The sequence below is a fragment of the Microcebus murinus genome, chromosome 5 (genome assembly GCF_040939455.1).
Source record: "Microcebus murinus isolate Inina chromosome 5, M.murinus_Inina_mat1.0, whole genome shotgun sequence".
NCBI lineage: Eukaryota > Metazoa > Chordata > Mammalia > Primates > Cheirogaleidae > Microcebus > Microcebus murinus.
In genome coordinates, this window is record NC_134108.1 from 43647545 (window position 1) to 43674417 (window position 26873).

At 35.7% G+C, this 26873-nt stretch overlaps 1 protein-coding gene across 1 annotated transcript in view; it reads right to left on the reverse strand.

The window, feature by feature from the left end:
* NT5DC1 (5'-nucleotidase domain containing 1) overlaps nucleotides 1–26873 on the reverse strand; it is a 116320-nt gene that overhangs the window by 9527 nt on the left and 79920 nt on the right. The window contains exons 7-10 of the mRNA XM_012753151.2: nucleotides 8587–8761; nucleotides 6659–6756; nucleotides 1650–1768; nucleotides 315–476 (exon numbers count right to left, since the gene is read on the reverse strand). Of these exons, the coding sequence (XP_012608605.1) occupies nucleotides 315–476; nucleotides 1650–1768; nucleotides 6659–6756; nucleotides 8587–8761 (554 nt within the window). The remainder of the gene's footprint in view (nucleotides 1–314; nucleotides 477–1649; nucleotides 1769–6658; nucleotides 6757–8586; nucleotides 8762–26873) is intronic.

The window sequence follows — 26873 nt, forward strand, 5'->3', positions numbered from 1 at the left end:
ACAAGTTGTGGCTCCATGTTTATGTCAAAAGATAATTTGTGAGAAAAAAAACCACACAACTGTTTCATCTGCCTTAAATATATGCAGAAAAACACATGATAGATTTTCTATAAAGCAGATAAAACAACTAAGTTGGCCCAAAATATCTGCTAGGGATGGACCCATCCATACAAATACTGCCTCAAAAACAAACTACAGGAACATGGCGGCACTCAGTCTGACCAGGATAATTTTGGAGTCAAGCAGTATAAAGATACTTTAGATTTCAAACATATACATTGTTCTTTCAAGGAAAGAGGTGAAGGGACCCTTACCTCATATTTTCCTTTCTTCTCTAGAGGCTCTGACTCCTCGGGTCTCTGACTCCTCACAACTTCATCCCCTTTGAGTTCTTCCAGTATGAGGACTGTCTCCCAGTTACTATAGTGATGGGCTGGGAAAATATCTGAATGCATGCTGTCACCGAAATAAACAACCTGTAAGACACACAGCAAATCCTATTTGAGGTACAGAATTGTGAAAAAGGATAATGTTCATTTCACGGAAGACAGAAGAAAATTCCTAAGTAGGCATCAGAGTACAACAGTAGAAAATTGCATAAACATCTTAAATTTACTTGAATAACTTCACAGGTGACCATCGATTTGTTCCATTTGATTCCCTTGGTGCCAGGTTTGTGTTACAAAGTTGTACAGCATATTTGCAGGTAGAAGAAAGCAGATGATGAAATATATGATTTTATTCAATTTTCCTAAAGAAGATGTGAGCTTACAGGTTTATGCATATGTTTACAATGAAACCTGCCCCTAGAATTGAAGAGCTGGTGAGATATTAGAGAGAATTTGTCATGGCAGGTTGCAGATTATAAAGAACACACATCATGACTACTTTTCAAGAGAGTTTCTGGGTTTATCTCCAGACCTGCTGAAACAGAATCTCTGAGAGTGGGGGTGGACATATGGAATCTGGAAAGCTCCCTAGGTATTCTGAAGCAAAACTTCATTGATCTAGTCTACACCCTTCAATTTACAGATGAGAAAATAAAGTTAAGGGATATGAGAACTAGAACCTTCAAGTCAGGATGCTGCATCCACTAAACCACCCAGGAGTCCCTAGGAGACTGAGGCTTTGTGGGAGTCAACGGATCAGGGCTTAGTTACCAGATGATGTCTCTGCTCATGGGGCTCCTGGTAAGTATTTTTTGGAAGGCAGGGTTCTTCTGGTAGAAATGCACCAATGCTCCACATCAACAGTGTGATCAAATGGTCAAAAGCAAGTGTATCTTTAGGCTAGTCTGTAGCACACTTTCAACTATTGCTTGTTTTACAAATAAGAACTTTTTTGATAGATTGTTATCAGGATATCATTCCTCAGCTATCCCACATACTCATCCAGTGCACCCCTTAGATCTGTGGCCCCCCTGCTTGGAATCCTTGCTCTCCTCTGTCACAGATAAAGACCCACTCTATGTAGACAAAGGCAAGGCTTATTTAAGCAGAAGGGGTAAGAGGAGAGATTTGGTAGATGGACAGAGGCAGATGTTTTCCTCATAGTTATCTAAGCTGAAGGCACTGAGAATTATGGGGTCAGTTTACAAACACTTATGTTTGCAAGTGGGCATCAAGGATTCCACCTTGATCAGAAAATACCTTGGGTTCAGGTTTGCCAGTCATTTTCTTCAGAAGTTCATAGAGGTGGCCAACGTTCCCTTGGGAGTACCAGCCAGGCTTCTCCAGAGATGGCAGCGCCTCCTGCTCCTCATCATTCTCTGAAAATACAGTTTGACAATCATTTACTTCTTAGTCAAGTGAGAGGACTCAGTTGGGCAGATCACACTTAGGGCATGGCTACAGGACACGTACTAAAAGGAACCATGTGGGGAAGGAAGCTGGCATTCAGTGAGCATCTACATATTATAAGCACTTTATGGATATATATTTTTAAATCCTATGGCCTTTTTTTTTTTTTTTTTTTTTAGACAGAGTCTCACTCTGTTGCCTGGGCTAGAGTGCCGTGGTATCAGCCTAGCTCACAGAAACCTCAAACTCCTGGGCTCTAGTGATCCTCCTGCCTCAGCCTCCCGAGTAGCTGGGACTACAGGCATGTGCCACCATGTCTGGCTAATTTTATATATATATATATATTTTTTTTAGTTGGCCAGTTAATTTCTCTCTATTTTTAGTAGAGCTGGGGTCTCGCTCTTGCTCAGGCTGGTTTTGAACTCCTGACCTTGAGCGATCAGCCAACCTTGGCCTCCCAGAGTGCTAGGATTACAGGCGTTAGCCACCCCACCCAGCCCCTATGATCTTCTTAATTGGAGAAAAGATTGAGGGAAGTTATTTTGTCCAAGATCTCAAAGCTGGCAAGTGATTTATTCAGTGATTAGACAGATGTGTGCTTGAGATCATGCTCCTGCTTTTGCAAACTAGTTTATTAAACAAAAAAGATAATGGGAGTTATTAGGTCCTATTTGTTTAGCATTGGGAGTAGGGGAGATAGGTTTTTATCAGTTGTCTTTCAAATTCAGGCTTAAATTTTGCACGTTAGGTGCCTCCAATGCTTTACTCTAGTCCCAGCCCAGCCTGGGTACGTGGGGAGTGAAAGGACTATCTGATGGCAAAGCAGAAGTCTGTGGACCATTCCAGGCTGTCCTCTCCCAGCACATTACTTCCTCACTCCTGTTAAAGCAGAGCTGGGGAAAGAGGTAAAACGTCTTTGCCACTCTGGATCTTGCCAACTATTATATACCTGTACACAGGCTAAAAGGTGAAGACAGTCTGTCCATTAGTAAGATGATGAAGGAAAACTCAGGCAGGTATCACGAAATGGATGATATACCAGAGGAGGTTTGGGTAGCTATTGGCACAGCTTTGGAAACTGTATGGGAAAAAAAATCTCTTCTTTTCCACATTAACTATATGATTTAGATTTTTAAGAGGACTTCTTTGGTCCTCTCTGCTGTGCCTCTAAGAAGAATCTTAATGAGATACAGTCCTACATTGTATACAGAGGTGGTATATACAGAAGCTCACATAATAAGAGACCTCTTTAAGAAAAGAAATACAACACTAACAATACGAAATTGGTGTGGTCCCTGCCAGAAGGGACAAATGAGAGGTCCTAAAGATTAAGCTTCATGGACTTTGGTGTGAGTCAAACCTGGAGCAGGACAGAGGAAACAAACAGTCTATCTAGAAAGAAGGCGGCAAAGGTAGGTATGTCAGTTATTAACAATACATCTCTGGCACTCTTAGTACCTTTAATTAAAATCTCATTCCCCCTAGATACTATATGTAAAAGTCACAGGTAACTACCCTAAATCTCTGCTTAGTTTATAACATAAACCACCTTGAATAAGGTACCAGAGAATTTAAGATTAATAAACAAAATGTTGGTCACCATAATTGTAATGGAATGCAATTTATTAATCCTACAACAAAAGAGTCAAATGTATCACAATAGCACAAGGTGGATATCTAAATAACCTCAGATATTTTGAACAAGGAATTCTAAAAACACATTTATAGATAAATTAAAGCCACATTCATAGCAACTGACAGCTTATGATCAGGAATTATTTGTGTCTATCTCGCTGCAGTTATTTTAAAATTCTTCTGCACAATCAAATGAAAATCCTACTCTCTAAAGAATAGGTAGTAAGCCAAACCATGTATTAGTCTAATATGAAAAGGATCTAGTAAGATTCAGTACTTCTCTGGAGCAACACAGTGAAAAGTGATTACTTCTTGTGTCTGCCTGTCTTTATTTGTTCACTAGAATGTCTTACTATGTAAATAATGTGGGTTTGATGGAAATTGGAAAATGAATAATTTACAGAAATACTTTTGAAAGCTGATTTACATTTGATGTGTAGATACCCACTTTGCAAGAGAGGTGATGAAATGAATCTTTCTACTGCTTATTAAAAATAATTTCTAGAATAATTGCTCAAATGTCAGAACTCAGTAATTTAATGAGAAGCAAAAGATCCGAATCAAACCAAAATAAAAAAAAAACACCACTTTATACAAACATCACCTACTCCCCCTGTTTCTAGCCCCTACACTGGAAGCTGCCTTAAAGGATAATTAATCCATGAAGGCAGCTTCAACCTCCACAGCTAAAAGCTGTGGGATTCAGAAAATTGTTAATTCTCTTAGTAGAGAGCCTGTGAGGTCAGTGAAATCAAGAGAGCTGAGGTGAAAGCTGTATAGTCCAGAGGAACAAACTCATGGAAGCTTCAAGTACAATGTTCACAAATCCAAGTAGGGCACTCAACAATTCTTTTCATAGTCTTTAGGAAACAGTTACATGAACTTCTATTTTCACATAATATTAAAGAGTGTGCCCTGCAAGGCATACAATAAGGACACTGATTTCAAAACATTCAATTAACAATAAGTTAGAAGATATAGAAAAATAAAGATGTGGGAAGATACAGAAAAAAAATAAAAGAGGACAAAGAGTATGGAAGGTGATTATGACGTGTTCCGTCAGTTTTAAAATAAGGATAATAACAATGCTTACCCCACAGAGTGGTTGTATAAATAAACTAATACAGATAAAGATGAAACACATGGAATAGTGCCTGCCACATAGTAAGTATTTATGAACTCTTAGCTGTGACCCCTTCAATTTACAAGTGAAGAAACTGATATGTGGAAAAATTACAGAATCTGTCCAGTTACCTAACTGTTAAGATCAAAGCCACGCCAAGAATGCTTCTTGCTATCTTATTTCTCAAAGGACTTCAAATTGGGGCTAGAAGACATACAGTAAGATAATAGCCCCAGAGACCATCTCAGAATCTGAATTCTTGGATCTGAATGTGGCTCCTGGTATTGCCACAAACAAGAAACTACAGCACAAGACAAAATTTTATCTGGCATCCCTGAGGGCACCAGTAAGCTAACTGTTCTTACCCTGAAAGGAGCCTCTGCCTACTCCCTGTGACATTTTCATACCATGACCAAATTCAGTGCTGTTTATAGTCCTCCATTTATATCAAAAACAGGTTAGCAATGGATAGAGAAAGGGAACTTTAGAATGCATTTTGAACTTACCTTTTTTAGAGTTTATTGTTCTTTTTACTATCTCCCTCAAATTCACTGACAAAACAGCACTATTTTATAAAGAATGCAAACCTGTATTATTTTCCTAAAATTCAATTCGGTCACAGCCTTAGTTTAAAGCAGTCTTAATAGCTAGGTAAAAAATGCATTAATTGAAGAAATCATCCTATGAAAAATATATTATTAAAATAATTTTCTATACTAAAGTTCTATAAAATGTCCAAATTATTCCTCAAATCCCTTAACTGAATGACCAATAGATGTTTGGGTTATCAAATAACTGTAAAGGAGAAAAACTCATAGGAGACCAAAGTTCAAACTTGTTCCTATGGCCTACAAACCACCAAAAAAACTGACTTAATGAAGATAAAAAGCAAATGAGGGTTGGATAGAGATGGAGGAGCTGCCAATTTAGGCAATTAGTAAATCAAACTATTAATAAAACTCTTTTGAAACTGTAGTTTGAACTTGGTGGGGAAGATGGCTGACCAGAGACAATAGCTACCAGAGCATCTCAGTATGGAGAAATTTCAGAGGAAAAAGAAAAAATGAACAAACAGATAAATATAGATTGGGGTGGGTCTGAGGGAAGGGTACCAGAACCTTCAGGAGACTCCAGGTCCAGTTTGTTTAAATAATCCCAAGCATCTGAATCAAAAGTAAAATAAATTATAAAGCATTTATTACAGTAGATGCTTATAAATGTTACGCATATTATATACATAGATAATATGTTAATTTTTAACATTCTTTTTTAAACACAGCTAGATCACCATATAGGTCTATAGATTTTATTTGTTAATGATTTTATATACATTTATAACCATTCACTGTGATTCGACTTCTAACCATGCCTGGGTTTACTTTAGATGTTCATCCCCTAAAAGAACTTCTGAATGGTCCTCAAATGTTAATGTATCACTGAGCTTATTTGACATCTACTTTAATAGAAACAAAAGACATGACAGATATCAACAACCAAACTCATTGTCTTTCACTTCCACAAATGTATCACTCCTGCATTCCTGACCGGGCTCTGCTTTTGATTCATTTATATATTTATTCAAGAAGCTTTCAGAAAGCACCTACCTATGTTCCTCACTCTACTATTTTCATTCTTTTTCATCTACAAAATTTGATCACACTTTTCAATACACCTCTCTCCCTATCAGTCTCTTCTGTTAAGACATAAGTGACAAATATAGGTGCCCTTCCTTGAAGGCCTTGCCTGTTCCCCACAGAGAGGACTGTTTCATGTGTTAGGACCCTTATGTGTTCTTTGGGAACTTTTGTTCCAGAAAACTGACTTATTACAATTAATTCATCCCTCAAATATTTATTTAGGCCCTAAAAACTAAGGTAAAGTCCATGTCCTTCATTTTTAAAGTCAGGTATAGACTGACATACAAACAAATAATTACGATATAAAGTGTTAGAGTAAAATTTAATACAAACATAGGTTTACCTTCTTCCTCCCCCCTGAGAGAAAAGAAAACATGGTATTTCATCTAACACAGTGCTCTGCACACAACACAGTGCTATGCCAACAGGTATACGGGAGAAAAAAGAAACCAAACATAACTTACCGAGTGTCCGGAAAGGCCTCTGACTTGGTAAATGGGAGAAGAAACCAGGCTTCAATGCATTTGTAATCACAATGTCAAAAAGGTCCGCAAAATCGTTCCTAAAAAGCAACAAGATTTTCCATAAATTTAAAAGAAACAGAAAGGGTCCCCATAAAACAGAACGTTACCTACCTATTTTACCACAGCATCACTTCTCATCTTTTGCATAACTTTTACATGCTTTATATTTTTCTTATACATTTTTTGGTGAATAATAAACTGGAAATAAAAGGTGGCTGAGCACTAGTCTTCCTAACAACCCCTGTTTAAAGTATAAACATAAACAGGAAAAAAAATGGCACATCAGCTCTAGGTATTGAGCTGGCTTTTCTCATGACGGTAACAGTTCTTGTGATGAATTCAGTAGTTTTTAACAGCTAGAAATACTGGGAGCTATGTCTTCAAATTTGGGGAGTGAAATTTGTCTGGATTTATTAGCTTGAAGAAAGAGTTAATAATTTTGTGTGTTACATGGGTCCCACAGAAAGCAGCATTATAGTAAGTCAGGTGAAATCTTCCAGAGAATGCTCAAAAACATATTTTATTTTGAAAATCAGTGTAGTCTTATAATGTGGCAATTTTTAGATGACAACTACTAATGATTTTTAATCTGTACTTAGTATTATATTAAGCATTACTTGAGATGACAAAGAAAAGGCAGTCCTTCTCCCTGAAGGGCTCACTATCACATTGGGGAGACTATACTTGCCCAACATTCCAGAATATTTTCACAAATCAAAAGAGCAGTAAGTAGCAACTAAGATGAGAAGGAAAATTCTGACCATCTATGCTAAGGAAAAATGAATTAAAACTCCTGAGAGTTTATTCTAAAGCATGGTCCCACTGCCAGGGCAGTAAATGTCTCTATAAGAGGCACCTTCCAAGGCATCTAGGACTTCAGCCTTAATTCACTTCAAGGATCCCAAAACTATGTATTATTTAGAAGGCAGAAAATCCCCCCACAGATAGTAAGCATATCATAGAACAAACTAACCCCACATACATGCTAAAGGAACATGGAAATCATGAGACTAAGAAAGTTGGTGGAGGTCAGTTGTGCTCCATACTCATCGCAATCCAGTATTTACTAAAATCTGAGGAAACGTTAGGGGAGATCTAGCAGCTCACTGTAGAATCTTGCTCTGACCATGGTCATTTCCTGGAATAGCCCAAGATAAATGACAAAGATAGGTACTGACACATTGAAATTTATCAACTATTCTCATACTTTGTTACTGCTATTTAAATATCCCCTCATATCTATGAGGTATTATTGTACCATTTTTAAGGTGATGAAATTGAGGCTTAAAGAGGTTATAAAACCTACCCCAGGTCACACAGTAAGTTGTAGAGCAGTCCCAAGTCTGTCTTATTTTACAGTCTATGCACTTACACTTCCTTAATTTTTGTAGATATCAACTGCATCCCTGGCTGTGCTAAATGGTAAAAGTACATATTAATAGCTACACGCTGAAATGGCTACAGAGTGGCTGTATGTACTCCAAGTCCGTCAGGGAATGTAATCTGCAATTCACTGTCCCTCAATAATCACCCAAGTGGAGAAACCAAATTCACAGCAGACTGAAGGAGATACAGTTTATCCATCTTTCAGAAAATCTAAAGCCCAGACCAACGGTGAGCTATGAGCCTACTGGCCCCAGTACCACTGTTTTGCTAAAATGTAGCAGGGGTTACTGTTGGCAGATATTGAGGGATGTAGGTGGGTTGCTGTTGGCAGATATTGAGGGATGTTATAAGAAAAAAACCACTTATGATTCAGCATTGTTTAATATAATGATATAGTCAGGGTTAACCCTTTTAAAAAAGCACTGGGCTAATTTGCTGTCAGTTTTTATAAGACAATGAAAATGAAACAAGTCATCACTTACCCAAGGATATATTCACAGAGTAGTCTACAGTAATCACTGTGAGAACTGGTAATCAACAAAAGAATTTTTCCTGCGTTCTTTAGCTGTCGAAGCCACTTTTTAACAGATTCGGGACAACTGTGTAAATATCTGCCTGGATCTCTTTTTATTTCTGGAAAATATATTCCAGAGTTTTCTGAAAAATAAGAATATCAGAGATTTTTCTTTTTAAAATATTTTTGACACTGAATATTCTCAAACACGTTAATCTCTTTCAAAGCTACAGAGAAAAGGATAAAGACTAGGTTTGAGCAACTTAGCAATGATACCCATACTAACTGGTTTCTAAGAATAATTTTTGTTCTTTAACTAAAAATATGATGGTTTAAAATGTCAGTTGATAATACTGGTCAGCAATTTGAAAGAACTGATAAACTGTTCAAACAGCTAACATAAGAAACACAAGATAATTAGCATTTTCAAACCAGTGAAGACCTTACTGCATTTGAAATACCAAATATCAATTATTAATAAATATTCTTATAATCATTCAACATATATTTGCTAAATACAGATAAGGAATAAATAAACATTCAGATAATGTACCAGGAACACATCTTTGACATGAAGTAGCTGAGAAGGGAGCTGGGTTCCTTACAGTCACAGTAGCTTTGTTTCAGATAGAACCATGCTAGGGGAACTAGTCTGTAGCCTCTGAGAAGTGCTCAGATGTCAAATGGAAAAATCAGAGCAAAACAAGCTAGAAGAGGCCAAAAGGCACTGCAGTTGACAGGGAAGATCGAAGGGCTTGAATCACTGAATTGGGACTGCTGGCTCCGTCCCTTGTAGAGAGTCCAAGGGGTCAAGCTGAGCTCCAAGGACAGATGGTGGCAGTATCTCCAGACAGCCTGACTAGACTCATCTACAGTGCTTGACTCAGTGTCTTTAAAGTTGTGGGTACTTAGCAGACAACTGAAGATTTGGTTGAAATGCTACTAGATTCATAAAGCATTTTGGAAATATCTTTCTCCGAGTAGGATAGAACTAATAAGTAGTATACAGAGAATCCATGTTCTTATTTTCTGTAACTGCTAGAAAAAGGACACATGTATAGACAAAACAACAGGTTAACGAACTTGTACTGAATGACAGATTCTGCCATAACTAGATATGGGAGACATCTGTAACTTTGTCCAGTGTGATGCACTTGAAATAACTAAAATGAAAGGTATATTTCAAGAATATTAGGACAGAAAAGACTCTCTAAGTTAAACTAACAAAACAAATGGTAGCAAATACTGTTGTCTGCCTGATTAAATCTACTCCCCAGTTTCGTTGCTGGACAGTTCTCTGGTTTTGTTTGAGGTTTCATCCTCCTTTGGGAGGATCTGGGTCTCTCTCAGTCTATGCATATGGTAGCGATGTCTTTCCCTTGCTGATGAATTGTTTAGGAAGTTCAGGAGACCCAGTCATGGCAATGAGACCTAAGGAATTTTGCTAGGGAATTTTGAAGTAATGTATACCACTGATAAAAAGTAACATACAAAGGGAAAAATGTCCTCTCTTCTACTACTGGAATTTGCCACAATTATAAGTTCAACTTAGAACTGCAGTAGCTTTCTTCAACACAAAGCGTAAGTCTGACATACCAGGGATGGTAGAATGGAAATATGAAAGGAACCTGGGTTCCTGATGATATCACTGGGTTTCTGATTAAGCCACTGAACTAACCACCATTGGAAGTAATGTCCAACCTCTGGGCAACATCTGGTTGTAACTGAAATAACTCAATTTAATAAAAGCTTAAACCTTAAGGATATTTACTATATGCAACTTAAAGTATCTTGATTAATAACACATTGCAAGAATATCATATCTAGAACCCCCCCCCCCAAAAAAAAAAACCAAAAGAAAGAATGTTACAATGTGAGAATAATATTCAGATATCTGGGGACCAAGAACAAAAAAAGTCTGTACTCTTCTTGTATTTTGTCCTACAGAAACTTTTGTATGTAAATCTCTGGGATCTCTTGTTATCCCAGAAACTATATATTAATAACAGCCCTTAAACAAATTAAAATATATTTTCTGTTTTCCAGAAAAGGAAAGGTACTGGTAAGAAAAGGTCAATTTAAGAAAGAGATAATAATAAAGCTAAATGGTTAAGAATCAAATAGTTTGATAAGTGGATGACTACCAAAGTAATTTCAGAGGCTGTGTCTCTCTTAGAACTTATTATACCGAACGGAGTCCTATGTGAGACTATTTCACTCTGAAAAACAAAGGTTTTATTGTGAGAGAAATTTTATGGGCTGCATAACAAAAGATTTACAGTATGTAATACTGAAAACATTTATAGAGTTAAACTTAGGTATTCAGAAAAAAAATGTTGAGAAAGTTCTTTCTTAGCTACATGTGCTTAGTGCCATCTAGTGATCAAAATATAAATTACTACTAAAAAGCTACTGTTAACGTTTCTAAGCCAATAACAAATAAAGCATATACATTTAAACACTGTATTTTTAATTTCTTACCTAGATTAATTTTACTAGTATCTCTTAATTAGTAATGTCTAATTCAAGGAGTGTAAACCTAATAGTTTAATCAGAAAGTTACTCTCTTAAGCAATAATGGGGATGTCTTTGTTTTGTTCGCAAGCTTGATTGAAATGAACAAACTAAAAAAGACAAGCCCTGTACAATGAGATACCCAATGGTGGATTATGAGTTGCTCTTACTACAAAAGATCACTGGAGAAAATATTTTTGTCCCCTTGTAACCTCAAATCATTAAAGGAAAAAGATAAAATTACATGAATAGACAATCATCTTTTTATTGAAATAAATCAAGCTATTAAACCAAAGGAAGAATTATATTAAACATACTACACGTAATTATAATCATTCATTAAATTATTTTTCAAAAGAGACTGTAAACTCTTAAAGGCAAGAAATATATCTGCTTGGCATGGAGCGGGCATGCAATGCATGAATACCTAAATTAGTACAATGGCAGATCCAAGAACATTTGTTTCCTTACATTCTAACATAATTTGTAACATAAGGGCAACTGTGAATGACAAAAAACTGCATTATTCGTGTACTTTCAGAGTTACCCTAACATACCCTTCCATTTTTTTATCGTGTTGAAAAAAAATCATGTTTAATTATGATACTAAAAGATTAACACTGATTGAACAAAACAGGGAATTTAGATCTAAGGTGGAAAGAAATGGTATTGCTTCTTCTTAACTCCCAAAGTAGCCTGTGTTTTCACTTAACCTTTAAAGGAATTCTATTTCACTGCCACTCTGTGTAATTCATTTTCCTGGCCTTTCCACCTCTCTTATATCTTTAGATGCTGGTATTTTCTATGTATGTCCAGTTGGAATTAAAAGTAATTTTTTTTAAAAAGCTGATTCTAAAAAAAGTTTAGCTCTCCTATGTTAAAAATTTGGTTCATATAGAGTCACAGAAAAATAGCAAACTGTTGGAAGTCTAATATGCACATAAAATGGCCTGAATATATTAAACAGGATTTAGGGACCTCTTGTGGTAAAAAAAAAATTAGTACAGCTTGAATATCAAAAATACTTTTTTAGTTTAACAGACAATTCTGCCACATCACTATTTCTAGCATCACTGAATAAGTAAGCATTTTTCTTGTTAACTGTATAACCACTGTTTGTGTGATTTGTGGCTAGAGTTTTCAAAGCTGCTGTCTAAGAGGATTAGAGATACTGGGATGCTAACACCTTCACCCTCAGCCTCCAACTAAGGTCTGTTGCTATTTCCATTGCAGAACATAATTTAGGAGAGATTTAAATATTTATAATCTATACAAGTTATATAAGAGCATGCTAGTGAACAGCTAAAATGTTTAGGTATGAATTGTTTAAATTTACTTGCTATAGAAATAATATAATTTTTGAAAAAATATAAAATTTTTTTCTCAGTTAAGAGACACTGAAATATTTTTTGGAGGATAAAAGAAAAATTGCTTTTATTTATAGAGGGCAAATTACAAAATTGGAATTTAATATTGAAACAGATTTTCTATTTATATAACAGAGATAAGGTTTTTATCTATTTAATATTTTATTTATAAAGAAATCTAGAATATTTAGATTGAGTAAAGTAAAAATCTATATGTAAATATATGCTTGGAAAAGGATATCAAATAAAAATTGGGAGATGAAGTTTATAATGTATTAAAAAGCATAATATATAAAATTTATATTTTAAAAACATCTGACTTCTGGCTCTGTAATTTAATTCACATATCTGTGCCCTACCACAAAGATTCTGATAATTGGTCTGGGCTAGGCCATTACCTCAGTATTTTGTTTAAAGCTCCCCAAGTAATTCTTATGTGCCACTAGGATTAAGCATTATTGCTCTGAAATATAAGAGCTAGGACTCTTACTATCATTATGTATATATCTTGCTTGCTTCACTGGAAATCATAGGTTCTCAGAAGAGAGGGACTTCTTAATTTTATAGTATCTTCATTACTTAATATATAGCCTTGTACATAATAGGCAATCAACAAATATTGACTGCTGCTGATTATCTTAAATGCCATTGTGGCTGATGATCTTTAAAATGTTTACTCTTACTTTATACCTATTAAGCATGGTATTCTAGATTTGGTTAAGCATTCTAAGTATATAATGATAGATTTCATACCTATGGACCGGAGAATTACTGGGAAAAAAAGGACATGGAATTCTTTCAGAGAAAAATTATTCAAACAGTTTAAATCAACACAAGAACAAGCCAAAGAACTTATCTCTAAAGCTTGGATTGAATACAGTCTATAAACATGGTTTTTGGTCATCAATGTTTTTAAATTTTTGGATGTTAATGTCTTTGGAGAGGATTACATATGTACTCTAATAATTTACCACAATCTGCACCATACCAAACTGTGTTCTACTTGGCCTAGTCAACTCCCCTAATTGCCATCAAAGTTCACAATCTATGTTTTCTCCTATGATGCCAGTATAAGTCATTCTAAAAGAACTTAGTTTCCTTTTTCTGACGTGTTAACTGGACAGCTATTATATTTTTGTGAAAAACGACGTAAATCTTTTGCTTTTGTTGCCTTTGGAGAGAGGTTTTAAAAGGCTGCTTGGTCTTATTGAAAACGTAATGAGTCCTTGATTAACACACTGACGGTTGGGAGGGACAGCATATGCATGTGATGACAGACAGAATCACATATAGTGACATCTGGAAAGTCTGTAAGGTTGACAAGGTGACTTAGTGAAGTAAAGTTTTATAGAGATGGATATAATATTATTAGGTTGAAAACACAGGCATATATGTACAGCAATGGAGGAGCTGTTGCTTTTTGGCAACTTCAAAATATAGAGCCTGTAATCAGCTCAGGCTCCACGGTATAGGCAAAGTGTAACTAAAAAGTTTAGGACCATGTCTTACAACTTATTTAGTTAATTTTATGTACTTTTGCATTGTCACCTTTTTCGAAAAATATTTATACTCTAGGAAGTTGGGTAAGAAGAATGTGTCCCCCTTCATAATCCCAGGAATTGGATCTTTATATGTTCTTCATTAGCCAATTAGGTGATTAGATTGTAGAGGTACATTAATACCAGAATGTTCAGACCCAGGGAAGCAACAATTCTCACTTTTTAATCACTCAGAGTAAACCTGGATTATAGGGTTCAATTCTGGATGACACTTTTCAAGAGGTTGTGTCCAGAGAAGAATGACTATGTCATCACATAGGCATGGACATCAGATGAAAGACCTTTTTTTGAAGTTTTTTTTTCCTTTTAAATTTCAGAATATTATGGGGGCACAAACATTTTGGTTACTTGAATTAGTTTTGTGCAGTTTGAGCCAAAGTTTTTTTTTTTTTTTTTTTTTTTTTTTGAGACAGAGTCTCACTTTGTTGCCCAGGCTAGAGTGAGTGCCGTGGCGTCAGCCTAGCTCACAGCAACCTCAAACTCCTGGGCTCGAGTGATCCTTCTGCCTCAGCCTCCCGGGTAGCTGGGACTACAGGCATGCGCCACCATGCCCGGCTAATTTTTTTATATATATATCAGTTGGCCAATTAATTTCTTTCTATTTGTAGTAGAGACGGGGTCTCGCTCTTGCTCAGGCTGGTTTTGAACTCCTGACCTTGAGCAATCCGCCCGCCTCGGCCTCCCAAGAGCTAGGATTACAGGCGTGAGCCACAGCGCCCGGCCTTGAGCCAAAGTTTTAAGTGTGCTCATCATCCAGATAATGTGCATTGTACCCATTAGGTGTGAATTTACAAGTCCCCTCTACCCGCCTCCCCCCTGCTAGATTTCTGTTGACTTTTACTACCATGTGTGTACATGAATGTTGATCTTTTAGTTTCAATTTAACAGTGAGTACATGTGGTGTTTGTGTTTCCGCTCTTGCGATACTTCACTTAGGAGGATAGGAAAGACCTCTTTTGAAAAAGAGAAGACTTGTGCTGGGAATAGAAATGAAGAGAAGGAAAAGAATATGAGAGTTGAACATTCAAATATAAGAACAATGACAGTGCTAATGGCAACTGGAAGTAGGGGAGGTAGTAAGTCATGGCACTTGAACCTGTGATTCTCAAATCTGGGAGCACAACAAATACCGTGTAGTACTTGTAGCAAATATCAATTCCTGTGCCCTACCCTAGAAATTTCTGGTGGGGCCCCAGAGAGTCACATCTGGCCAATCAGGCATTTGAAAACCTATTAAGTAGGTGGCCTCAAAGGACCATTTTAATCCTACGATTGCCTGAATCTGTGCCTCAGTGGTGATGTCCAGTCGGATAACTCTTTATTCACAACAAACACCCGTTTCCATAGTGTTTCTCCTTTAACATGTGTCTTTTCTTTATGTATATTGTCTTTCAAAAACAGGATTTCTGTAGAGTAGTTCTCAAACTTAAGGGTAAATTAGAATCACCTGGAAAGCTTGTTCAAACACTTCCGGAGTTTCTGATTCAATAGGTGTGGGGTGTGGCCTGAAAATGTGTGTTTCTAACAATCCTCCAGGATGGCTGACAGTCTAAGGACCACATTTTGACAATTACTGCAGTATAATACCCTTATAAAACCAGATAGCTTTTTGAAAGCACTTTTCTCCTAGTGGAACTTGATATTCACTATTTTGGCTAGAAGTGCAAAAACCACATTAAGCATATTTAATGTTATCTGATGAAAATTCTGAAACCTGTGTCTATGTTAAAATGGATCTAGAGCTGGGTGTGGTGGCATGAGTCTATGGTTTCAGCTACTCAGGAGGATTGCTTGAGCCCAGGAGCTTGAGTCCAGCCTAGGCAACATAATGGGATTCTATCTCTTAAAAAAAATGGATCTAAGCCAAAAAGGTTTTAAGTTTTTAAAAATTATTTTCATTTTCTTTATATGATCTATGTAAGGGTGAAAATCTGATGGACTGTTTTTCATTGTACTATCGTACATTTGTTTTAAGTTCTCATGAGAACGGTAGTTTTGTGTAGGTAGAGTAGAAAAAGCGCAGGTTTTGGAGTTAGACTGGCATAAGTATCAGGTTTGCCATTTACTATATTGAGATTTTTGAGAAAGTCACTTAATATTTTGATTCTTAAGGTCTTCATATATAAAATCTTATTAAATTATGGAGAAGAATAAATAAGTAATGTGGGTAAAGTCACCTCATAGTGCCTGGCACAAAATTCCCAATAAGATTCCTTTCCACTCCATCTGCTTACCTAGACATAACTGTTTCTGAACTGTTGCAGGGAGCCCATTTCTAGAGGTGAAACAGCCAGGATCCTATGATTTACTGCACTTCTAAAAGCAGAGTTATTTTTTAGTAAAGCTTATTATAACTGAAGGGGCATTTTCATGTTCCCCTACATGCAATTTGTATATAGAATACATGGTCAATTTGTTGTATATATTTTGTATTATAGGAAGACACGTGGTGGGTTGGGTTTCCAAGATGGACACAATACTATCTCCCACCTCACATGTGTCTAGAGCTGCAGTTGATTGCTCCATTCCTTTGAATCTGGGCAAGACCTTTTACTGCTCTGACCAATAGAATGTGGCACATGTGACACTGTGTTAGTTCCTGGTATAGCCTGTAACTGGCCTGGCAGCTTCAACTCCCTATCTGTCAGAAGGCAGGTAGCATATAAGATGTGCAAGCAATCTGAGATCACCATGCTGTGAGCATGTCAGACAAAGAACTTGTGTGCAGTTGCTCCAATGGCAACCCCCAGTGGAGTGCTAAGCTCACAACTTCAACAGGAAGACATACAGGAGCCCTCTTGGACATCCAGCCCAGTTAAGCCTTCAGATGACTTCAGCCCCAGCCGACACCTGTCTGTAACTTCAGGAGAAATCACAAGTGAGAAGCTCCCAACTGAGCCCCAAATCATCAGTGACAATAATGAATTGTGGTTTTAAGCTACTAAGTTTTGTAGTGGTTTTCTATGGATAATAGATAATAGATCTATTATCTATCTATAATAGATAACCAAAACAAGATGCCTTGGAATGGAGTCAAAATTTTAATTATTATCTCTATGCAATTCAAGATAGTTAAGAAAATATTTACAGATCCTTCTAGAAACACCTGAAATAAAAGTAAACAGGCTCTAAATTGTTTTTCTTCACCTCTAAAAATAACTATTATATAACTAATAGTTATATACAATACTATTATTTATAAATTTATAAAATGTAAATATATGATTAGCTTATGTCAGCATAAATCTTTTAAACAGTTAAATACCCCCAAATTAACAAGCATTTAAGGTAAATTCTACATAGTTCTTCTGATTTCTCACCTACTTCAAATGTGAGATACTTAGAAATTGAAAATAACCAATTGCTGAAATACATATTGATTATGGGAGTAAAAATGAATCTCTTGGGATGTCTGCCCCTGCTCCATCCCCATTAAATCTCAACTCAAAAACTTCTGATATTTCTTCAAAAAATAGATTGGTCTCCAAAGAAACATTCATTTTAAAGATCAAATTTTATCACAAGGGTGCACTGTTTCCTTACTTACTTTGTTTCGAATATCTTCAATGTTTTCAGAAATACATTTTCTTACTAATAAAGCCAAAAGTATGTAGAGCTATAGCTCGCTTAGGAGAAACACATTTCAGAACACACATAACGATTATACTCACAAAGGATTATTTTTTCAATATTTGGTCTCACATGAAGGCCCTATCTAGGGTCTTCCCACATTTATAGGTAGCACACACAGAATAGTTAAGCAGCTATTTTAAGGAGGCATTACTGATTTTCATCACACTTTTCCACCTAAATCTGTATTGTATCAGTTGTAACTTCTATACGGTTTTGCAAAATACCAACTGAACAGTTACCCATATTACCAAAAAAAAAAAAAAAAAAAAAAAGAACTTACTAAAGTTTTAAATCAGTGAGATTTTAATTCATATACTTGTTTTGGCTGAGTTATTAACTTTGTTAATAGAAGACAATTAGAATTAAATAATTTCCTTTGATATAGCAAACAAAAATATATAGGATCTATATATAATGTTCTGCAACATTTCTTGAGAAATAATAATGGCCTAAACCAGGGTTCTTAACCTACAGTCTACACATTGGCCCCAGTGGATGATTGAAACCCTAAAACTGTGTGTAACATTTTGTTTATCAATGTGTTTGTGAGTGTTATGGGATTGCAGCAGGGATAGGCAGGCTCTCTAGCTTTCATCAGGTTTCTGGGGCAAGAGCATGTGACCCCCATAAGGTTAAGAGCTAAAGATTTAGATTCTTCTAGATCAGGAAAGTCCAATAAAGAAAGCATTCTAATATTCCTCCCTTTGTTATTGTCAAGAAAAATCTTATAAAAAATGTTTATAATGTTTAAATGTTTTCTTTAGAAAAAAGGAGATTCTCTTTAACAGGTGGTATAAAATTTTTATACAAATAAATATAATTCCTGGACTCTGTAATTTTTATATGTATATATTCTAAGTCCAATAAATTTATACTTAGTATGGCTAACAAATGGTAGCTCCTAGTTAATTTAATTTGTAGGTTAACTGAGAATTACCAAATATACAACTAAAAACATATGTAAAACATAATAGAATCCCAATGATAAATTATACTGAAAATAAAAATATTTAAAGATTAAATTATTGCTTTTTAAAAATATGATACACTTTCTTGGTAGAAAATCCAATTCATTGTATTGATTTTTCTACTGTTGTGTAAAATAAACCACTTCAAACATGATGGCTTGTTAATGTTGTTAAAACAACATTATTCTCATTTCTCATGATTCTGAGGGTTGACTGAGCTCAGCTGGGTGGTTCTCACTTGGAGTGGTGTCCACTAGTTGTCCATGGGTCTGGAATCATCTAAGGATTTCTTCACTCATTGTCTGGCACCTGAGTGGGGCTGCTTGCAACAGCAGGGGCTGGTAAAACATCTCTCCACTTAGCTTGGGCTTCCCCATAGCAAGTGGGTCTCAGGGTAGCTGGACTTCTTAAATGGCAGCAGGTTTCCCCCAGAAAAAGTGTTCTAAAACAAGCAAAAACTGCAAGCCTTTTTATGACCTAGTCTTAGAATTTTTATAGTGATACTTCTGCTGCATTTTACTGGTGCAGTAGGGCCAGCTCATTTTCAAGGAGGAGAAAACAGAAAGGTGTCAATTCTGGAAGGCTGTGATTCATTAGAGAGCTATCTTTGCAGACTAGCTACCAAACATCCTAATATCTCTGTGTAATTTCTGCCAGTTTGTTTTCTATTCATATGTAACTATGGGAATTGTAAGCATACCATATATAGTTCTGTTATCTGTGATTTTGTTCAGCATCATATTTAAGGAATTTCCTAGGGCATTAACATTTATTTTAAAACATTTTCACAGTTTAAATTTAATATCAAAGTTTTAAAATGGATTATTTGTAATAATTATTCTTATAATAACTGACATACTTTGAGTGCTTATTTTTTCCAAATAGTTCTAAGACCTTTGAAACTATTAATGTGTTTAATCCTCATAATAACCCCATAGATATTATTCCCTATATTATTACCATTTTGCAACTGAGGAAACTGAGGTACAGAAAGTCTAAGGAACTTGCCCAGAGTCACATCGGATTTGAATGTAGCCAGTCTGCTTTTGGAGCTTGTGCAATATTGCCTCTCCTATGATATGGCATTTGGGGACTACATATATAGTTACCTTAGGGTCACCATAAATCCTTACTTTCTTTTTTTTTCATACAGTACACTATTACTTAGTATCATAGTTCAAAGGGTTTTGGGGTTGACTGGAATTTGAATAAATGAGAGTTTGGAATTTGTATAACTTTGGACAAATCAAATTAGATTTTTGCAGAGGAATATAAATAGTATCTATCAATATACATTCTAATTACAGTACCTAGAACTGAGAGGAGACTTAGAAATCATCTGTCAGTCCTGTCATGTGAAAGATGATTAAATAGTGACTATGGGCTTTGCTCAAAATTACAGTTAATAACAAACCTAGGAATGGAATAGAATGTTCTAGAATCCTAGTCCACTAAAACTCATCATTCACATGTTGAAATCTTTGTGTTTTAGATCTCACTTTTACATCTGGTGACCACTTTCTGTTAAAGAAGAAACAGAAGTCCTAAATGCTTTAAATGATACACCTGTTTAATTATTATTAAATAATAAGATTTAATTCTGCTTTTCCTTAGGATTTCTAGCTATATAAGTTCTTTGTAGTCACTGAGCTTATGTCATCTCTGTTATCTGGGAACTGAGACCTTATACTGAAATAGGAACCCCCTCCCACCAATAAATGTCTCACATTAAGGAATAAATATTATCTCCCTTCCTGGAATGCACTGTCCCGTCTCTGATGCCTGGTGAGCCTTGGAGGCTCATCACAAGGTTATCTTCTGTGTAGAGCCCTCCCCCATGGCCTTCCCCCATCACGCCACCTCTAGACATCGATGATGACATTCATCATACTATAATCAACACCTGTAACAAGCATCTTCAAATATTTTTCTTTCTTCTGAGACTATGAGATCTTTTAGGAAGGGAACTATCTTTACATTCATGTTTATATTCCTACTATCAGGCAAACTACTGTAATAATTGCAGAAGTAAGTGTACCTGCAGGGAGAGCTAGCAGCCAAGATTCACCAAGTGACCATAAAGATCAGAGGCTGGTAAACCACAGTCCATAAGCTAAGAAAGGTGTTTACACCATAAAATGGTTACATAAGTATCGATATAATAGCTGTGATTTTGTCTCTTGTACAAAGCCTATAATATTTACTATCTGGCCCTTTAAGAAAAAGCTTGCTTGTTCCTGACATATAGTCTTTCATAATTATAGGACAGTAACTTAATTAGCAACAAAGAGTTATAACTCACTACTATTAGAAAGTACCAAAAGAATAATAAATAAAATCATTAATTTGAGAGACTTTGCTTAATGGCTATACAGTCGAGAGCAGGAGTATTACAAAATCATTTATGATAAAACTCCTGAAAGACAACATAAATACCTTTATGTATCTTTTCATCACAGTGGATCCCCAAACCTGATTTAGGGGCCCCTCAATTATTCTCTGGCCTGGGTCCTCTAATAGTATATTCTACGAGCCAAAAGAGTGGTCTCTTCAGTCTGCCACATTCTTAAAACAAGTCTGAATCTGCCTTTGCTGTTGCCCTTATGATTCTAGTACATTTTATTTTTAGTCTCTGAATAAAATGTTTCAGGCTCATTTGTAAATAGAGCAGTGGAAGAGGCCACAGCAAGACACTGCAAGCTCAGGGCTAAAAGCTAACAGCTGGTAATATTTTCCCTTGTTAATGTCAGAGGAAGTAGAAAGATCCAAAAAATGCACATGATGACATGATGACATCATCAGAATGAACGAAAGAGCTTGTAGCTTGAGATGAATAAAGGCACTATTGCCTAAATACAGTCTTATAAATTAGCTGTGCAAGAAACAGGAATGTTTCCTTGGTATAACAAATTAAAGATGCCTCCAGGTAAAATATGGGACAGGTTTTAGGGGCTGGCTTCATCTGTAGGCTTCATCTCATATAGCTTTGAAATGTATTTGCCATCCACAAAATCATCTAGGAGGGTTTTGTTATCACCAGAAGTTGGCCCACTGACTGACTATCCTGGCCTGAAACCTCCCACCTCTTCCAGAAGGGAGAAACTAGAAAAAAATTAGAACTAAAATGGAATAACTTCAGGGCAAAGCAGGCTCAGAGAGGTGGCAATGCTTATTCCTTAAAAAAAAAAAAGTTATAGCTGACTTTTCTAGCTTTGAAGTACAAAGAGATCAGAAACAAAAACAGGAACAAAGGAATCACAAACTAGACATTAGGGTTCATTTACTATAAATGTCTTCAGGAAACCTGCCTCCCACTGAGGCTAAAGCACTTCATTATTTAACAAACAAAAGACCTGGAATAGAACTTTTGGTGTGTTTCTCCAATCAATTTTTTTCTTCTGTATTATAGAGTCTAACAGATGTTAAGACAGCATTTTAGTATGTTTGTCTTATGCTAAATTCCACATAAATAACTAAAATCAATCCGTGAAGGGAACCCAGTCTTCATTCTACAATGATCAGCTATGAGGTTCAGGGCAGAGAAAGCCTGGGGGCAGCTTGGAGCTGCTGTAAGGAGTGGGCACAGTTTCAGGCAGAAACACAGTGGGCACCTGGGCAGGAAGGGTGCAAAGGTGAATAATGGCTGGGTCTGGCAGCCTTCCAGATAATATTCTACTCTAGACTCAGGGCTTTTAACCTCACAGTCCCTCTTTTTTCTTCTCATTTACTTGTTTCACTGTCTCCTTATAATCTAACTAATGCAACAAGTTTATATATCTTGGGTATTTTTCTGAACAAACATATAGATATAGTAACATAATAATCATATGTATTTTTAAAACACAAACATGAAATACTTTTTAAACCAAAAATTAAATGACAACTCTGCCAAGTTAACATGACCAATCTAAAAAATGAGGTTATGAACTCAGTCTTTACACATATCTGTATCTATTGTCAACTGAAGAAATAATGAGGTTGATACATTTGGAAAGGAGAGCTTTATTTCTCATAAAGAATTGCAGCCCGCAGGATGGCCATTCTGACAGGCTGGGAAGCAATAGCCTCAGGCAGAAACTCAGAGCATGTATTTTCAGGGACAAGAAACAGGAATTTATGCTGAGACGGGTGGGGTGGCCAAATTATACATACTTAACAAGCTATAGGAGTCATGAATATTTATGAAAGGAGAAATGTGTATGCACAATTGAGCTTCATGCTCCTTCATGGGATGCATGTACAAAAAAATGGTGGTAGCATGATCTGAGGGTGGCATTTTCTACCCTCTGACATAAAGGTAGAGCAGAAGACATGAAAACCCTTAATGCACATACTCCCTTAGTCTTGTTAAAACCACTCCATGGTCATTGGCTCCTTATCAAGAAAGAATGCTGGTCAATTGTTGTGCTCAAACCCCAAAAAGGAAGTAGCAACATCAGGCGGTAGATTGAAATCAGTGGTGGAGCCAGTCTTTCCAAATGGTTAGTTCTGTTTAGCCCTTCGGGAAGAAAGCCTAATGGCAGTTAACAGGGAGGTGGTATAATGAGGTATGTCTGACCGCCAATCCTGTCATGATTGGGAGCTCAGTTTTAAGAATTCTCCAGGGTCCCCTTGGGCAAAAGGGGGTTCGTTCAGTTGGCAGAGGACTTAGAATTTTATTTTTATTCCGATCTATTTATCTAATCTACCTGTCCATCCATCCAGTTATCCATGCATCCATTTTATCTATTTTATCATATCTATTTTACCAAAGGTTTTGAAGGACAGAAAAGAAAAACTGTCTCTTTTTAGGATACTTTAAATCTATAAATGAAAACAAAAATTTTACTTCTATAGCTGAAGACTCTATTGATGTTAATACGAAATGTTGATAGAGAAATATTTTTTCCCACTATTCCTTAAAATGCAAGATCCATTTATTGTGTGCCTATTTGGGGCCAGAAGCTAAAGGTCTTAGGAACAGAAGTACAAATCTGAATACTGATGTATATTTAGTGTACACCTTTGATCTTTCAGAATAAAGCACAACATATCTGCTGTAGGCAGAAAACAGTTGTAGTTATTAAGGCAGAGACTCTATCAGTTCCCAGAGGACCTGAGTAAAACAATATTGTAATAATGAAAGTATTTACTGATGAAAAATTATATTCTAATTTTCTTTCAACCTAAGAAAAAGTTTGTTAAGAAAGCATATGACATAAATGATCAGATTTTTTCTTTGTAAATGGAAAGGAGCTGTCAACATAACTCCAGAGAACCCTGAACCTTGGAATTACTCAATAACCAAGAAAGAAACATTCAAAATTCAATTTAAATGAGACAAATATTTGACTCGCAGTTGTTTGGCAAATGTTAGCAATAAACACTAAATGAGCTAGGTACACTCAATGAAGAAAAATGTGAATGAAAAGGAAATTGCACTAGACCTCATAGATGACCAATAACCAATTCAAGTTATCTGAAAACTATGACAAAGAAAATGTTCTGCCTTCCAGATAAGAAATCCATTTAAAACTTCAAATGTTAAAACTTCTAATGTTAATAGTTACACTGAGTTTCCTCCCAGAATAGTAGTTAACATTTTAGCAGCATATATATGTGTACCCTTACCCCATACTCTTGTCAGATCATATTATCAAATTTTTAACTTTTGCCAATCCACTGAGTGCAAATGGGCATATCTCATTGTTGTTTTACCTTGCATTTCACTGATTACCAATTAGACAATGTATCTTTTCGAATCTTTATTAGTCACTATCTTTCATTTTTTAAATATTTTTACAACATACAAGGTTGCAAATAAAGCAATCGCCAAAAAAAAAAAAAAAGTTTATTGAATTCAGTTGGGTGAGTTGAGGACTATTTATGAAAAAATTACTTTATTATAAAAATGTACCAAACACACTCTAAGAGTACTTGGCAAATTCAGTATTAATAACTCCTGAAGTATTTCTTACCCCACCAAAAGCCTTCAGGCTCACAGCAGTGCATAGTCCTGTCCGTTAAATGCTTCACTGCAGGACCAAATTCCAAATTATGTTGTCAAAAGTGAACTGGGTCAGAGGCCACTGCCTTCAAGGGGTTTTCTGGATGGGTCTATGGAAAGTTAGGAGTAAGTATATTTGATGATCACTGTGTGTATGTAGGAGTGTGTATGGAAACTGAAAAGCAGTCAGTCACTACTGGCTTTCTCCAAAAGCTAAATTACGATTATCATTATAGATATTAAGTGGCAAAAAAAATCTTGACAATATCAGGTATTGGTGAGGATATTGAGGCTATAAAATATCTGGAATGCTCCTGCACTGTAGAAGTACCTTGGAAAATTGATTGGCTGTACCTATTAAAACTGAATGCTTATACACACTTACCCTATAATGTAACAATTCCAATTTAGGTATAAATCTAACAGTAACATGCAAATAAGTTCACAAAACACAGGTAAATGATATTTAGGAAGCATTATTTGTAATGGTCCCCAATTAAATTAACCCAAACGTCTACCAACTAGAATGGATAAATATAATAAATTGTGGTAGTTACATAATGGTATACAATACAGCAATGAAAGTGAATGAATTACTGTTACATTCAACCACAGAAATACATTATAGGGCATAATATTGAGGGAAAGACACGAAAAACAAGAATACATACAACATAATTTCATTTACATAAAGTTAAAAATCAGACAAAATTAATCCATGGTGTTAGGTGTCTCCCCAGGGATGAGCTATTGGCTGGAAGGGTACATGAGGAGGGTTTTTGGGGAACCACGGTATTCTATGTGCTAAAAGTATGTTCATATTTAACAACGTTTAACAACAACAACAATAATAAAGAACTGACATAATAGTTTCATAACCATGAAAATGAATCTAAGAAATGGAGTAGAAACAAATGCTAAATCAGAAATGACAGACTCACATTAAAAGAGAAATCTATGTAAGACAACATTATGAAACAGTTCAATGTAGAAAAGCAAGCACCTGGTAATTTAGTTTGTTTAAATTTGCATTAAATAACATTTTAGATTAACTTCACTATTTTCTGTCTCCAGGCATAAAAAGTGTTTTTCTATATCATAATCTGTAGGAGGAATTCACCTATTAAATTTAACAAACAAGCGCTTATATTAAGAAGTCAAAAACTGTGTTGGGAGAAGAAAGTTTCTTATGAGATAGCCCCTCCCAAACTTTTTGCATTTCTATATTACTCCTGGTAATAATTGTTACCTTTGTACTTTCCTCACTCCTTGAGATTTTCTAGTCATGGAAATGTTAGGTATCTAAGAACTGTCACTGTTTTCTGATTTCTTCTACAGAGCTTTTGAATTTACTTGTTCAACTTAATAACAATAAAAATAGTTATCATTGTTTTAATATTTTAATGTTTATCTGCAATGCATTTATGAATTTATAAACCACAATTCCCCTTTTCCCAGACTATAATCTCAGAATTCCATTCTTAGCCTAATGGGAACATCATGTGACTGGATTTTTGTCTGGCTCTGTAAATATCACTCCATCCGGATTTAAAAGTGTCATTGAACTTTGTAGGCATCAAATAACAGATTTGTATCTGTAAAAGAAAATAGCCCTTTGTTTTTAGAATTAAAGAAATAAACCTCTTGCCAATAACAATTTTCTAAAGGTTCAGACTCTTAAAGGTAGAATCAAGGACATATGGGACCACTGTCTCCTCATTTTCCTCCCAAAAAAGAGTATGCTGGACTAAACTCAGTGAATTTTATTATTTAGTGTTGAGTTTAAGATCTGATAGCTTTAGATTTTAGTAGGTCAAAATTGAAAAGGAACTTTGTTCTGCCAGTGATCTATATATTCTAAATATCCTAAGCATAAGAGAAAAAGGTTCTCAAAAAAACCATTTTTCTCAAAAAGAATGACCAAGTGTGCACCAGCAATGCCTAGAGCTAACGTTCTAGAAAAGCCTATATCATAATGGAGGATTCCTACACTGTGTAGACCTGTATTCCAGCAGGTCCTTAGCAACCTGCAACTATTTAAAGTTAAATTAAGTACATTAAATAAAATTTAAAAGTCCATTCCTGCAACACCCTAGCCACATTTCAAGTGCTCCATGGCCACATGTGGTTAGTGGCTACCGCACTGGACAGCACAGAGATAGAATATTTATTTCATCACTGCAGGAAATTCCCTTGGTCAGCACTCCTCTAGGTATAAGTTAACTTCA